This window comes from Lampetra planeri, chromosome 2 (genome assembly GCF_965212315.1).
Source record: "Lampetra planeri chromosome 2, kcLamPlan1.2.h2, whole genome shotgun sequence".
Taxonomy (NCBI): domain Eukaryota; kingdom Metazoa; phylum Chordata; class Hyperoartia; order Petromyzontiformes; family Petromyzontidae; genus Lampetra; species Lampetra planeri.
The window spans coordinates 35,345,847-35,361,056 of NC_136108.1; the positions used below are offsets into that span (position 1 = coordinate 35,345,847).

The 15,210-nt window shown below is 47.8% G+C and overlaps 1 protein-coding gene across 1 annotated transcript in view; it reads right to left on the reverse strand.

Moving 5' to 3' along the window:
* Positions 1-15,210, reverse strand: part of SNTG2 (syntrophin gamma 2) — a 102,332-nt gene that overhangs the window by 47,018 nt on the left and 40,104 nt on the right. The window contains exon 2 of the mRNA XM_078614323.1: positions 1,323-1,454. Coding sequence (XP_078470449.1) covers positions 1,323-1,454 — 132 coding nt within the window. The remainder of the gene's footprint in view (positions 1-1,322; positions 1,455-15,210) is intronic.

Sequence of the window (15,210 nt, forward strand, 5' to 3'; positions counted from 1 at the left end):
CAAACACCCGAGACGAAATCATTGCCCAGTGACACACGACGAGCAGTTTACACCGCAAGTCACCCGTCGAATTCGCCGGTGACAGACACCCAAACCTTAAGCGCGCAAGCTCCTTCTCGGCGCGCGCCGTAATGAGGATAAATGGCGACCGCGTGTTCGCACCACCGCGTCCACGTGGCGGTGAGAGCCTCCGGCGGGGATGGCGGCGAGGGCCTCCGCCGCCCGGGGGTGGCCCACCACCCCCCCCCCCCACCGTCTACGCCTCCTCGGCATCTCCATCACACGGCCCCCCCGCGGGGATCGCCCGCTCCCAAACCGCGAGCCGTCACCACTCCGTCGAGTTTTAAGTTAAACCGAGGATTCGGGGGTTTGGGCCCATTCTCCACATCCACCCTATATCGCCCCCCTCCCCTCCCCGCTAGATTTAGTTTGGATTTTACTCCCACTGAGCCACTTGGACCCAGTCCAGCATTGATTTTTTTTTTATCGCAGCTTCTTCAATGGACTTTATGTCTCTGCCCTTCTATTGCCCAGAGCTGATCCATGAGTCGTGATTAGCAATTCACTTGAGCCCAGTTTCAGATTTAAAATGTTCAGATTTCGAGTTTTGGGAGTTTAAAGAAGACTTTTGGGTCTTTCGTGATTCACACGTTTGGATCATTTACATACTGTGACAATTTAACGTGTTAACAAAAGTGTCGCGCCAGATACCACGTGATGGCTGATTCACGTGAATATTGGACACACACCCCTGCCAATGCAGAGGGACATTAACCCTTGGCTAGAAATGGTCATACAACAGTTGCAGGCCAACAGCAACCGTTGAATTTTTTTGTCAAAGCCGAACATATTTTAAGCAACCTCTTTAGACTTCATTCAAGATGAGAAAAACAGCTTTAAAAAAAGCCGACAATTTCACGCAAAAGTGTATACGTATTTAGATGGCTAAAAACGATGTTCCTTTTAAACCTATACTGAGTTCCTTTATTTTTGACTCACACATTATTTATTCTCTAACTTACGGTTAAAAAAAACTTCAAGCCCCACAGGTATTAAACTTGCACCATTATAGTTCTGGATCCGGGGAACTGCGTCCCATCCCTTCTGTGCATCGTGGCACGCGCTGCATCCGCAAGATACATTTTAAACAATTATTTTGCTGGTGAATTCTTTTTTTACTCACCGCACACAATAAAACAAAACACCATTTAGCTAATTAACCACAGAGGGCTTGCGAAGAAGACAAAGCGGTCATTAGCGAGCGAGCGGGCGGGCGGGCAGGGAAGGTGGAGGGAACGGCGGAGCCCCGCGTGCGAGCTCACGTTGGAGAGGGAGCCTCCACCGACGCACACGACGTCCTGCTTCTGCACGGTGAGGACGTCCTTGGACAGCTTGAGCCGCACCTCGTGCGAGCCCGTCTTGCCATCGTGCAGCAGCACGACGCCGCTCTTCGTCTGAAAGTGCACGCGCGCACGCAAGCCGCCAAGCCGTTAGCGAGACCAGCAGGGCGAGCGATTCGCGTGGCTGCGAGGCTAATTCGTCATAGGCCACGGTTCGATCCACTGCTGGATGAAGGCCTACCCCAAGCCGATGCTGCCTATTCAAGGACGTGCGATGCAATACGGGCACGGCGCACAGAAGCACAGCACACGGATGGATTTTGCTACACTGCCCCTCTGTAGACTCCGCAGCAGCCGATAGCAACCTGGTGTATGTGTAGGGGTGTTACGGAGGGGCTGTATACATAGGATCACACGGGAAACAAACACAGTGGGCGGGGCTTCGTGAGTGCACGGGGAGGTGCTCTCAACGACGTCCGCACAGGGCAGCCTGGGGGGGGGGGGCTGGCCCCACCCCTCAGCGGGGGGTTTTGGTATAAAAGGGGATGAGCCGGAGAGCTCGGGGTACAATGTTAAAGCTAAACCAGTGAAGACCGAAGATCGTCTAGCTAGAGCCCTGGACTCCCCTGGGTCGCCGCCCTTGTCAGGGCCGCGCAGGACCGAGCCAGCGGCGTGGTCCCGAGAACCAGAGCTAGTGCTCTGGGACTCCGGGTACCGTAGCCCGACTTACCAGTGTCGGGCCAGACAGCCTCCCCTAGCCCGTTAGTGGAGGACTAGGAGGTAGGTCAGAGATAGCTAGCAGTGTATTCCCAGCTAGCCGGGTGAGGGGGCCGATACCCCCTCCAGTGTTGTATGTCCGCGGTTGTGACAACTGTTGCGGAATAAATACGTGTGCCTCAACCCCGGCGTCCAAGAGTCCTCAACGATATTACATATGTGCAAGTCACGAATCCATGCACTATCCAGGCCCATACCTGCTTAACTTCCGAGATATATGACGAGACCGGGTGCATTGTGGGTGATTTGGTCAGAGACTGACGTAACAATATAAAGGTGCAACCCTGCAATTACTTGCTCACGTCACTTCTGTCAGAAGGGCCTCCAACAGAGTGTGCTAAGCATTCCACCACGGCGGCATCGTGACCTGTACGGAGCTCTTCAGTCACCAGGATATAAATATTGTTTGTGGTATGTAATGTGGAATCGTATAGCTGAATAAATGGAGGTGCTGACTGCTTGAGTCATGGGGCACCGCTCCGTGCGGATTAAAGTTCAACATCGAGGCTCGGAGAGTTAGTGCCCTCGTTTGTGGGTGGCAGGGTGGTGGCGCAGTGGTCACACTCGTGCCTCGCAGCAAGATCGTCCTGCGTTCGATGCCCGACTCGGACGCCGATCTGTGTGTGTGTGGTTCACATGTTCTCTCCCCCTGATCTGCATGGGTTTGCTGTGGTTTCTCCAGTTGCCTTCCATAGCTAAAATGCATAAATAAAACATATAATGTAACCGGTATTAGCCAAAAAATTCCAATGTTAAAATATGTACCTGCCCAATGACTCAACTGTGTCTCCAACATGTCAATATCGCCCCCCTATTGCGAAAAACTTGGCAGGACCCTCTGTAAAGAGAATCTCGAGTCTTTCCTGGTTAAATGAACGTATAACAATATGTGTTACCCTTTCTGGCAATAAAATAGGTGTTGAGATGTTCAAACACCAAACATAAATCTTTTGCAAAAAATCATGTGGTGAGCATAAATCATGTGGTGAGCATGCAAACAAAACATGCTCTGTAATATATGCATTGTCTTTGCAACTGATTGGTCTTTGAAACTACATCAGAGACAGCCTTCTTTCGGGCATAGTCTCAACCAGTGTTAGACCAGAAAAAGCCAAACTAGAAAATAATTCTAATTATGATGATAATTGTGAAGTGAGCGCTTGAACTGCGTGCAGACACGAGCTCTAACACGAGAAGGTAACGCGTTGCCGCGTGCGGCAAGCCCAGCAGGAGTTTGCGTGATGCTCGACGCATTACCGTTCCGTGTTTTTTTTGCCTGCGCATTTTCACACACACACATCTGCCCATTCTCCCATGGCGGCGATCGTCTAAGTTCACTCGCTGCCCAAGGGTGTCAATTACCGTGCGTTGTCGAGGAAAAACGAATTGGCCACGGAGCCTTCGCAAATAGACGCCCCAGCACGCATGACTCGTTGAATCGCAACGACCGCCGAGGGTTCGAGATTTAGTATCAACAGTTTCGTTTTCGCGCAGGAACTGATGTAAGCGCGTAAACATTCTATCGTTTTACTTTCAATATGAATTACTTTATTTAGTCGTCAGACTTTTTGATTCTTGAAGTTTGCTCGTTACTAAATGGCTGCTCCCATGTCACCATTCATAGGCACATTTAACAACTGGTCATTAGGAAGAAAAATGTATTCTCATCAGGCCCCATGGTGTAATGTGCCTCTCGACTGGCCTCTCTATGTACGTGCTATAAAGAAGTCACATTGCCCAGAACATCTCCTGTTTTATATATGTTTACTTTAAAGGTCACAGTGTTTTTGATGAAAGTGTTGAGTTGTTTGTTATCCAAGCTATGAAGTGCAACTTGCAGCAGCATGTCGCTGACCAATGCGCAGATACTACACTATCAATCACCACTAATTACATTTCTACAAGATATTTGTAAAAAATTGTTTCTATGTAAGTTGTTTATCATCTCTATCAACGTGCGTGAAGTGAAGCAAAACTACTGACATTGAATTTTCATTTCAAAGCCAAGTAATCAATGTAACGTGAACAAAGTTTGATTGTTGGCCATTCAAAGCAAATCTTCATCATATCCAAGTTTCATTAAAAATCTGGGTGCCCCACTGCGTACATTATAAGGAGATATAATCGCTTGCGTGTGACAAGATGTTTAAGTGCCAACTGCAGACGTGTCGCAGACTTACTTGGCACAAGAATCCGCGCTACTGAAGCCCAAGTCACATTTACATGGATGTCCAGATGCAAAATCACATTAGCATTCTGACAGCTGTCGTGTGCTCCAAAAGGTCAGTAACTAAAATGGTTAGCACGGAACATGAGAATGATAATCATCTTACCAAAAGCAATAGAGTTGCATGCATAATTATATCCAAATGTATGAATCCATCCCGTCCCATCTCAAATCCAATCGTGGATTGGCGTTGTCTACTCAACGCATATGTGTAGGTAAAGGTGCAGCCCTGAGATTGGTCGCTCGCACCACTGCTGGAGGAAGGGTCTCCCCACTCGAGCCAGCTCTAGAGGGCATTTGGTCTACTCTTCCACGTGTGTAAATCTGATATGAAAGCTCAGTTGCGTTTTTGTTTAGACTTTTTTTTCAATGTTAAAATTGAAACCTCGTAGAAATAACAGAAATTGCTGTGTATGTATTATTTATAATTAAAGAGCCGTATGTTATGGGCAGAGTCAGCTGTTTTGTACATAAATTCTGACCATCCTTACAGAATATTTAAAAAATGCTTTTGCATTAGCTTCCAAATGTTTGAACACAAGGCTAAACGCTTGCGTGTGATTTTAATTTCATTTTTTACCTACGTGACTTTACCGACAAAACTAAGAGTATGAATCCTTGCAGTCACGAAAACTTCACATCTAGAAACACAAAGTAAGCTGTTTTTTTCTTAATGCAACAGAGTGTCCCTTAAATTGCCTCGACACAGCCAACATCCATTTTAATTGCTTTTTTTAGTTTTTCTTCAATTGTTGTAATGAGCCAACGTCGATTCTGGTCCATTGCGAGAGTGACAGACACTCGACTCAGCCCCGTGGCCGCTGTGCAACCAGAGTCTGGCGCCAGTGATCCGCTGCCCACAAGCGCAGATTTTGGATCAAAGCGGTGAAACCAAGCTCATGAATGTCATTGCTGACGTTAATTGCCAACGCATCCGAATCAATTTTTGAGTACATCTCACGCGGTTGTTTTTATTTGTTACCGAGGGAAGTGGTTTGTTTATTTCAGACGGTACAGCGGCAACTCTCGCGCCCCACATCGAGACGGAGCTGGGTTCGATTGCTGACTCTGTCGCCTTTCTGCATGGGGTGATTGGGTCCCACCACTCCCCCCCCCTTTCTGCCTGGGCTTCTTCTGAGGTCTCCGGTTTCATCCCATAGCGACGAACACAGTACCGTACAATATAATTGGTTTTGTGACCAAACATCCCAAATGTAGCAGGCCCCTCCTGAAAACGCGCATCTTTGTACTCAGTGTGGTGGCTTTGCTGGGTAAATAAGTACAGTTATATTTACTGAATATTATTTTTTTCTTCATATCGAGACATTGCTGGCTGTGTTTATGTGGCCTCCTGAGCAAGCAGGACACGAAGCGAGTATTCCTGGCGGCGTGCGCACACGAAGGGTCTCACTGTGTGCCCCGGAAGCCACCGTGACAAAATTAGTCGAGGCCACTGCAGCATGAAGTCAAAAAACCACTTTGCTGTTTTCGCCGAGTGCCCCTGGCGATCTGCAATGTTGGCTGCAATACTCCCCCCGTGGACCAAACATTTCTTGAATGGGCAATCCCTGCGCATTACAATCTAGAGCGGCGAAGACAAGCGGCAAACTTCTAATGCCTGCTGAAGATTGAACGGATGGACGGCGCGCCCTTTCTCTATGAGTAAATGGTTTTAACGACTTCCCCAGCTGTTAGGCACTCGTGCACTTTCAAAGCGAGCTTAACTGTAATCTCACACACGTGCCACTCATTAGGGCGTAATATGCAATTCACTGCGATAACGCAAATGAAAGGCGGTGATGTTCGCCAAACTCTTGACATCAAGAAGGACCTGGTAAACCTTACAATAACGTATTGACAAGACGTAATCAAAGGACATCGTAAAATGAGGAGTTCAATAAAAGGTTAAATGCTGGTCACAAAACTCATTAGAGTGTCCGATATACCATCACCCCTCTCTGAGTGAGAGCTCTCCAACGCCACCGTCCCACAGAGTGTGTGTGGGGGGGGGTCTCCCCGAATTAAAACGAAGGGGGGCTAGCTGCAAGCACGGACGACGGCGGCCGCCCTCGACTCGCGCTGCTTCAGCAACACGCCGAGACCCCTAGAGCGCTCCGAGCCTCAACGCTCGAGACCGCCGGCAACAGCCCCTTTGGAGGCACAGCGAAGTGGCGACAATGAACGTCTCATCGCCCCCCTTCTCCCCCTCCTGGAATAGAGCGACCGCGGGAAACCAACGGCGCACGTCGGCACCGAATAAGCCGCGAGCACCCACGGCAGGAGCCCGCCACCGTCTATGCAAGGGGACGGTCGGAGAGAGCCCGGCCGCTGTGGAGACCCCTGGGCAGAGCCCAGTGGGTGGGGGGGGGGGGCACGTTGTGAGCCATCGTGAACCTCGCGAAGAATGATGGAGTCGCGTTGGGCTGTGGTCAGGCCCAGACGTGAACGTATGAGTTGCCGTATAAAGCCATTCGCAAGACAAAGTATTGCACAGTGATAACTTGTTCGAAGGAAACGCGGTGGTTAGGCAGTATTTATGTACGTGTAGCTTAAGTGTGTTCTCATATGGAATATATAAAACTAAATGTAATCCTTTTAAAAAAGAAAACCGTGTTGTATTTTAGAAAAACAGTTCAGAAGCCATGAATCACCCCCTGCCTGGGACGCATTGTGGAAATGAGCTCGCTTTCCATTTACACATTTTAATTGCAAAACATTTTAAATGCCAAAATGAACACTGGGCGCTGAATGATTTAGACACCTATTTCGCCCTAAGAATCCTTCAACGTGGAAATTATCGCTTTAATTGCGAGGTTGCACTTCATAAGTGTGGCCACATTGACCGAGGGACCTAAGAAAAAACATCAGTAGCTCTAGACTCGACTCCATCTCGGGCTTTTTATAGTGCGCTTATTAATTAAAATCAATAAGCGGGTGGCATGCGATAATAATACACAATTGGCTGTCATCGCACTCCAATTTACCGAGGGAGGCGATACCGACGTGGCTTTAACAGTGGAGGACGCTCGCGACGAAGCCGTTCACCCCGCTCACTCAAAGTCTACCATCACACGAGCCCGCTCGAGTTGGGAAATCCAAGGTGGAATCCTGGCGCCTCTTTAAACACCAAGTCCGCAAGTTGTCACAGCAGAGGATCAACTCAGGCTGCGGCACTTACTCTGCTGGGTCCGGAAATCATGCTGTGCACATCAAGCGCTCCTTGCTTAATGCTTTAGGAGCTTACAGACTGCTCCCCCTGGGCATACTGATGAGACCAGCACACAAAGCCAACTGTACACAATTGCCATTGTGATTTTTTGTTCGTTACTCATTCCACGGTTGCGCAGAACATCGAGGAATTCCCATTTAAACCAGAGGCTCGGTCTGTCGGGAACTGGCCCGTGTGTGTCTCATCCGTGCAGGGTTTACCCTCCACCTCGCTGCACCTCGAAATGCTCAGACTGATTCTTCTTTCACACTGCTCCACTTTGGAATTCGCTCCCATCGTCACTTTTCCCAAGTTCAATAAATGCTTGACCTCTTATCGACGTACAACTTTAATAGTGCAGTTTGTTGCTTGCTACTTGTTTTGAGCGATCTTAATTTTTTGGAGCTTTCGTGACTGCAGGAATTATTCTTTGGTTCTTACGGTTAAGTCACGTCTAAAGATAAAATAATGAATTAAATAATAGCGACGTTATTTTATCTTTAGACGTGACTTAACCGAAAGAACCAAATAATAATTCCTGCTGTCACGAAAGCTCCAAAAATTAAGATTGAACCACTTCTACGGGGAAGTTTTAAGCTTATCTTTTTTCTCTCTCTGGCTATTTGTTCTCTCTGCCTGTGTCCTCTCTTTGGAATTTTCACACTTAAATTCTAACTTAGCAATCTTTGAAATACGTAATCAACCAGGCTATGCGTTAATTGTGTGTTGGCCGACTCTCTGTGTTGCATTATATCACATTTCGATATTTTGCGAGGTTATTTAATTTTAGTGTGTCTTTCTCATAATTTTCAAGCTTGCGTGCCGTGCCACGTCGTCATCTTACTTGCGCAGCAGCAACACGTTGCCGTCCACTCATTGATATGCTAATTTTCTCTGCCCCCTCCCTCTCTCCCCCCCCCCTCCCTATATTTAAGGGACCGTCACAGAAACGACCCCTCTCTCTGTGCCGATATGTGTCCTCTCTCTGTGTGTCCTTGTGATGTCTGTCTGCTTGTATGTCTGTCTATAGTTTTCTAGTTAGATTTTGTTGCTATTTCTCTTATGCCTGATGATGATTGCTTGTGTTGCAATCGAAACGTCGCTATTATTTTAATTCATTATTTTATCTTTAGACGTGACTTAACCGAAAGAACCAAAGAATAATTGTTTTGGGCATTTAGGCCTATGTTCCGCATCCATGAAGAATCTCGCTGAGTGTTAATTAAAATATATGGATATATCTGTAAAAAAATCAAACAACTGTTCATGAATTTTCCTGTGGGCAAAATTGATCAATGTTCTTCAGTGAAATGTTTTTGTTTAGCTCGTTGATGGCCATGGACACGTTTCAGTGCCACCGAATATATTTGAACACGTTTCTAATTGTCAGCACGAGAAGTATTTTAGCTGCTGTTGTCGCACTGAAGGTTCTCGTGTGTGTCCACCGAGGAATGTCCCATCACCCACGGACAGGTCCTGTCGCGAATGCCACACACAACGAACTCTTAAACATTCCCTCTCGTTTGGTCCACAATGGATGTTGTAATGATTTAGGTTTTCATCAAATTCGCTCGTGTTAACGCCTTTGCTTCTCCAATCCGATTTTCGGAGAATGACATCTGCTAGCGTCGCCGCGGATACCTTGGCCAAAGTGTGTCGCCTCATATAACGTCCCTTCCCTTATTCATTTCGTGTCCTTGATGTGATCCTCGCGTAGCTGTTCCATTGTTTGTTCAAATGTTTTTGTTTATTTCTAAATGCGATGTATGTACTTAGGCGTTAGCTTTTGATAGAATGGATGACGCCTCGTGGTCAAGATTAACGACAGAGTGGCAGCTCACGGAGATGCAGCAATGGAATGATCTTGTGTTAAAGTGTAACATGGATTGTTACACCGCAGCACCATGAGAGATGGTGACAGCTTAGGTGATGCCTTCACCCAGCTGTGGATAGATCATGGCTGATGGTGATGAATGAAATGGCTAGGACATTTGGTAGTCATGCTATTGGTATAGTGCGAGGCCATCACGATGACACTGTGTTTTACTCGTAATTATAGCCTGTGGTAGTCTCAGAGTTGGGGTCGACGTTCTTAGGTAGCTTTACCCAAATGAGGCAATTCACGAGTCATTTTAAAATTAGCAAATATTCGGACGGTGATGCCGGCACGCGTGGACATGGCCTAGTCTCTGTCAAAATTAAAATGAGAAAAAAAAAAACTTCACGAGACCTTTACCGACCATAGCGAGGCAGATGGCACGGAAAATTTACGGTGAATGCAACCCCGCCAGTATTGCGCTGGGCGGGCGCTGGGCCCGAACTGCTCAAACCTCCGCAGAAGGGAATTGATGATGATGAGGACGACGACGACGATGTGAACTGGGTGTACGAGCCACGGTGGCCCCCTACGCGTGCGCCCACCTACACGACATGTGGCACGCACCGCGTGGCCCCGTGAGCCCACGACCCTTGGGCACCGCGTGCCGCGTGTCAGACACGAAGCTGCCCCGTCGTCTGGGCTGTCTGCCCGCGCGGCTTAAGCGACTGGGGGCTTATGCGTGGATACACAAAAAAACAAGGTTTAACAACATGATGTTCCTAGCTGAACGCTACAAGCGAACCGTTTCTGCGTAAGGCACTGCCCTTCCGTGCTTGTTGATAGAAAGGTAATTCAGAAAAATTGTCATAGTTTCAGGTGCTAATGGATATTTTGTTTATTGTGTTTTTTTCCCCTCTCCTGGATTCTGTTGCAATGTAAAGGTTAATAACCGCTGCTCCGTGCACTTGTGTAGGCCTCACCCTTGAGCCGACTATTTGTTGTTCAACATTTCATTTATTTTTTTCCAGCTGGAATGGTTTTTTGTCTGACTTCTAGAATATAGTTTTCTTGGTGTAGCGTTAAGTGGCTCTCGCATTCAGCAGAATCACCATGGAAACGAATGTGACCGATAGTTTACAGTTACGATCGCGCAGCAATACAAATCCGAAATAAATTAGAATATAAACATTTGGTTGCTCATTTCCCCTAATAGCATTTCGCAGATGGAACAAAAAACTTCAGATAAATATACTTTTAATATTGGTGAAAAGTATAGTAATGAATAAAATAGGATGCGGAAGAGTTCGTAAACAAAAGTAAACATTATTGGGAGAAGTTGTTTTGGCAGTAGTGCCCAAACACAATTAACACAAAGAAAACTCACCACATTCATCAACAACTGTTTTTTATTCATGTGCTATAAAGAAGGGCCACTGCCTAAAACGTCGCTCATTGTGTATTAATTTCCTAGGGCAGCGATTTTGACGAATGTGTTTTGTGTCCACCGAGGAAGTTCCTCTGCATCGTGGACAGCTCCTGCTGTGAACGCCACGCAACGACGGACGAACGTTTCCCGATAGCTTGTGAATGAGCAATGGCCCTTTGCTATGTATACATTTATTTTAATGATGTGCAGCACTTTGAGAAGCTTGAAGAAAGGCACTTCATAAATGTAATGTATTATTATTTGTGTGCTCTGAAGAAGGGTCATTGCCCAAAACGTTGTCTGTGCTAGTTTTTCTTTTTAACGCCATATAATTGTTGGCGAATGTGTTGAGTTTTTGTGTTACATGCTAAAATCGCCTTGTTCTGCAATTTCGAATGATAGGTCGCTTTGCTTGCACTAGGAGGTCAATGCCGCAACAGCCAAATGTCTTGCAAGTATTGACCTCAAGGGCCGCAGGCAACACCTGCGCAGCAGCCCATCGAGGAGACGCGGGGGCACAGTGGAAGAGTTGCGATTTCTCCAATTGGCTCGATTTCCATTGTTTGGACGACGACCAATCTTGTCTGAGCTCAGAATCCAAGCAGATTTGAGTCTGGTTAGTATTTGAATGGAAGAATACCTGGGAATAACCAGGTTGTTATAAGCTCACACGACCACGTGGCCAGGAGAGTTATAGTACAGCAATAGATTATTGAGTCTACCTGTGAGGGCTAGACGCTCGTTCATGAAAATGACCAAACATTCCAATATAGCAAGACCCTTTTGAAAAAAACATATTGCGACTCTGTGACGCTTTCCCGGATACCTATGGCATTGTTGCTGTGATATATGACCGAGTCTTGTAATGTGCATTCTTCAACGCTCCAGTGGACGTTACCCAGTGACGTCGAGTGTGCCAGATGTGTTTTTTTGGTGATGCAGCAGTACATTGATATTCATCAACGTAAGCAAAATCCATTGCAAGCGTAAATATCTTTGTTCTTGCTATCAAGTTGCTGTTTCGGTTAAATGATACGTGAAATAACAGGTAACACACATTTACAAAGCGGTATTCTATTTATCCACGTATGTGTGTCACCGATGACAAAGGCCCATTTGAACATATCAGCCAACTTGCCCTCTTGAACAAACAGACCCATCCATGTTCCTGAAAATTGCCAGTCGGCAAAAAAACATCTTCCTTTTTGTTCGACTTTCATTCGGTGTTTCAATAACATAACAATAGGGCCTGGCGAAGAACAGCAAAGTGAGGCTTGACAAGTACAAGGAGGTCACGTTTCCTGGCCGTGGTATCGGAAACTAAGACGGGGGAGCTCGAGAGCTCAGCATGGGAAGGACAAGAGGATAGAAAGACGATAGCAAAGAGGTGAGCACAGAGGTGAGTGCCTGGCATTTCTTTAGAACCGCTTTGTGTGTGTTAGTTCGGCGCTCTTCCCCCGCACCTCCGATTAACACGTTTGGCTACGTACGGTGCGAAAAACGCTCTGCGTACTTTCACTGCCAGGTGACGAGCAAGTCGACGGAAGGGACTTTTTATTTGAAAAACCTCACCACCGATGCCTGGAATAGGGCCTGTCAGAGACCTGCCATCCCTCCCAGCGACAGTACAACAAACACACAACTCTTACCAATTGTAATTCACCTGCTAATTCGTCTATAAAAAAAAAATCCCAGGCTGTGGCCCACGCTGCAAAGGCACTCATCAAGTAAGTGTTTACAAGTATTTATAATCCGGCCTGTGGATTTGTTTGCGAGCTTCAGTGACTCTGCGGGGGGGGCTAACACGATTCGTATGCAAAGCTTTGGCGTCGAGTACAATATAATCCCTGAATGCACATCAAGTTCCACGCTGTGAATTAATAATAAACTCCCCAATTGTGCGTTGGTAAACGCTCAGGGAATATGCTGTACACCCAGTTCTTATACAACTCCTCATTATCATTATCATCAGCCCATGGTCAATCCACTGCTGAATGAAGACTTCTCCCATGCGAGCGCCCAACCGCGACATGTGCAAAACACCCCCTTTAGATTAGTGATCGATTTGGCGTGGCAATAGCTTCGGAGCTTGTGGAGAAGAAGGCACGAGCTAGCGATATTTTTGTATTCTTGCTGTAAAAAAAAAGCATTAAACTCACATTAGCGGTGGTGCCGCACTCTGCTCACACTACGCCGGGGCTCGGGTTCGAGCAGAAAATCACCGCCGATGTGGAAAACAACGGAACGTGCACAACACGTCTCTCACTGAGCGACAGAAGGGGCCGTGCTTTCTTGTTGTTCAGTGACCTTGAAATATCTGGATCATCCCTCCAGTCGCCACAGGTTGAGCTGACATAACTGCCGAGCGCCACCACCGGGGTGGATTGTAAAGTCTTCATTAATGACACAAATTAAAGAACGAACATTTCCACCCTGCCCTCTGAGTTCTCGAGATGATTCCAAGAGCACAACTGGGGGGGGGTGTACCTACAGATGAATTATATGACAACGTGATGCTGTACACCATGGCTCTGTTCTCACTGAATACGTTGTCTGAAAGAAAAAAAGAAAACAATCTGGCCGTTGTGTTAAGCGACGGATCGCATCCATCTCGGCGCGGGGGGTGGGGGCCTGGCACCACGGGGGGGGGGGGGGAGAATCGCCGCTGCGGCAGCGACCAGCGCAGCGCCTGAAAGTTGCAGCCAAAGTTTCCGGCTTCAAGATCCTCGGAGCGTAAGGGAGGGAATGCGGGAAAGTGTCGCGGCCACAAATTGGTTTATTGCTTCAAAGGGCATCCATTTCCTTCCCAATCGATATATCTCATTAAGGAGTTGTTTTAAGAAGTAATTATCCGGCGGGCGGGGGGAAATAATGAAATATATAACGGGGGCGGTGGTGGGGAGGAGGAGGAGGGGTGGATACGGCGTTCGCTCGGTAATCACGTCCCGTGCGCGCTTGGACGATGCGAGCCACTTCGCCGTGACAACCGCTCTCGCCGCATCGTCACCGCCGCCGTGAGATGCCGCTGCAGCGCAAGGCGCCGTCCCTCGCGACGGACCTCGGGGCCATCGGCGAGGGGCCTCCGGGGAGACGCGCGCGGGGCTCAGTCCGAGGACGAAGCGAGCCCCGGGGGCCGTCGCGTCCCGTCGGCGTGGTGGAGGGGCGACGAAGGAATTCCTCGACGCGTCGCAGTCGTTGTTATGGCGCCGTCGCTGTCGTGTCATTTGCGCAGCGTTCGGTTCTACTAATTATCGGTGGTGCAACAACAACAACAACAACAAAGGATGTGTTTATTTATTTGTCGGTGCGTACACGTGTGGTTCTTGTTGGACAACTTTAAGAGACGTAGCTGTTTTGGACCGTTCTAATTACTTTTAAATCAACATACATAGGTCGTGAAAGCTACTAGGAGCCTCATAATTATGCATACATTATCTTTGTTTTTCTATGTTGTTGTTGTTGTTTATACATGCGACTATGCAGTTTCTTGCCGCAAGCCGTTTTACGGTACAAGTGAGCTGCAGATGTTGTTATGCATTTGTTTGGGAGATTTGCATCCGTTAATTACGTTCAACAACCTGCATCTACTGTCAACATGCGGCACGGCACAAACAAAGTACGCGTGGAACACAAAAACAAAGTACTCCGACCATGTTGTGGAGGAATCTGTTTCCGAAGCAAATTCGCTGCTCGTTGCTCGTTAGGGCTCATGTTTTAGTGACGAGCCCATTATAACCATCTCATAGCGTCTCCCTCGGATATTTACCCAACACCTCGTGGAATATATCAATATATATATACCCCGGACGTGTCTCACCATTCATCCTTTGCTCCCTCCTAGCTGCCAATGTATTGCTCATGCGCGTTTCTATCCTTTTAATACTGCATCCACTCTTAACAACAAACAACCCTGTATGAATGAATACATTTCAAATATAGACCGTTACCCAATGAAAGACCGCACCACTAATGTGTAATTCATACCCTCTGCGTCATTGTCCGACCTCTAAAAGCACCCCACCACCACCACCACCCACAGCAGTGACCAGGTGGACGAGTGCGGATCGAGCGTCGCTCTCTCGCCACAAACGAGGGACCCAGGTGCCCGGACTGGCGCAATCGTCCCCCCCCCCCCGGCGTCTCCCTGCCGCGGCCACAACTCGCCCCCCCCCCCCACTCTGTACGGCTCGCTCAGGCAGTGGCATAGCGTAGCTATCGCGTGTGCCTGAATGTGTGCGTGAGTGTGTGCGTGTGTGTGTGTGAGTGTGTGTGTATTCTGTGTCTGTGTGTGTGTCTGTGAGTGTGTCTGTGTGTCTGTGAGTGTGTCTGTGTGTGTGTGTCTGTGTGTGTGAGTCTGTGTGTGTGTCTGTGAATGTGTCTGTGTGTGTGTCTGTGTGTGTGAGTCTGTGTGTG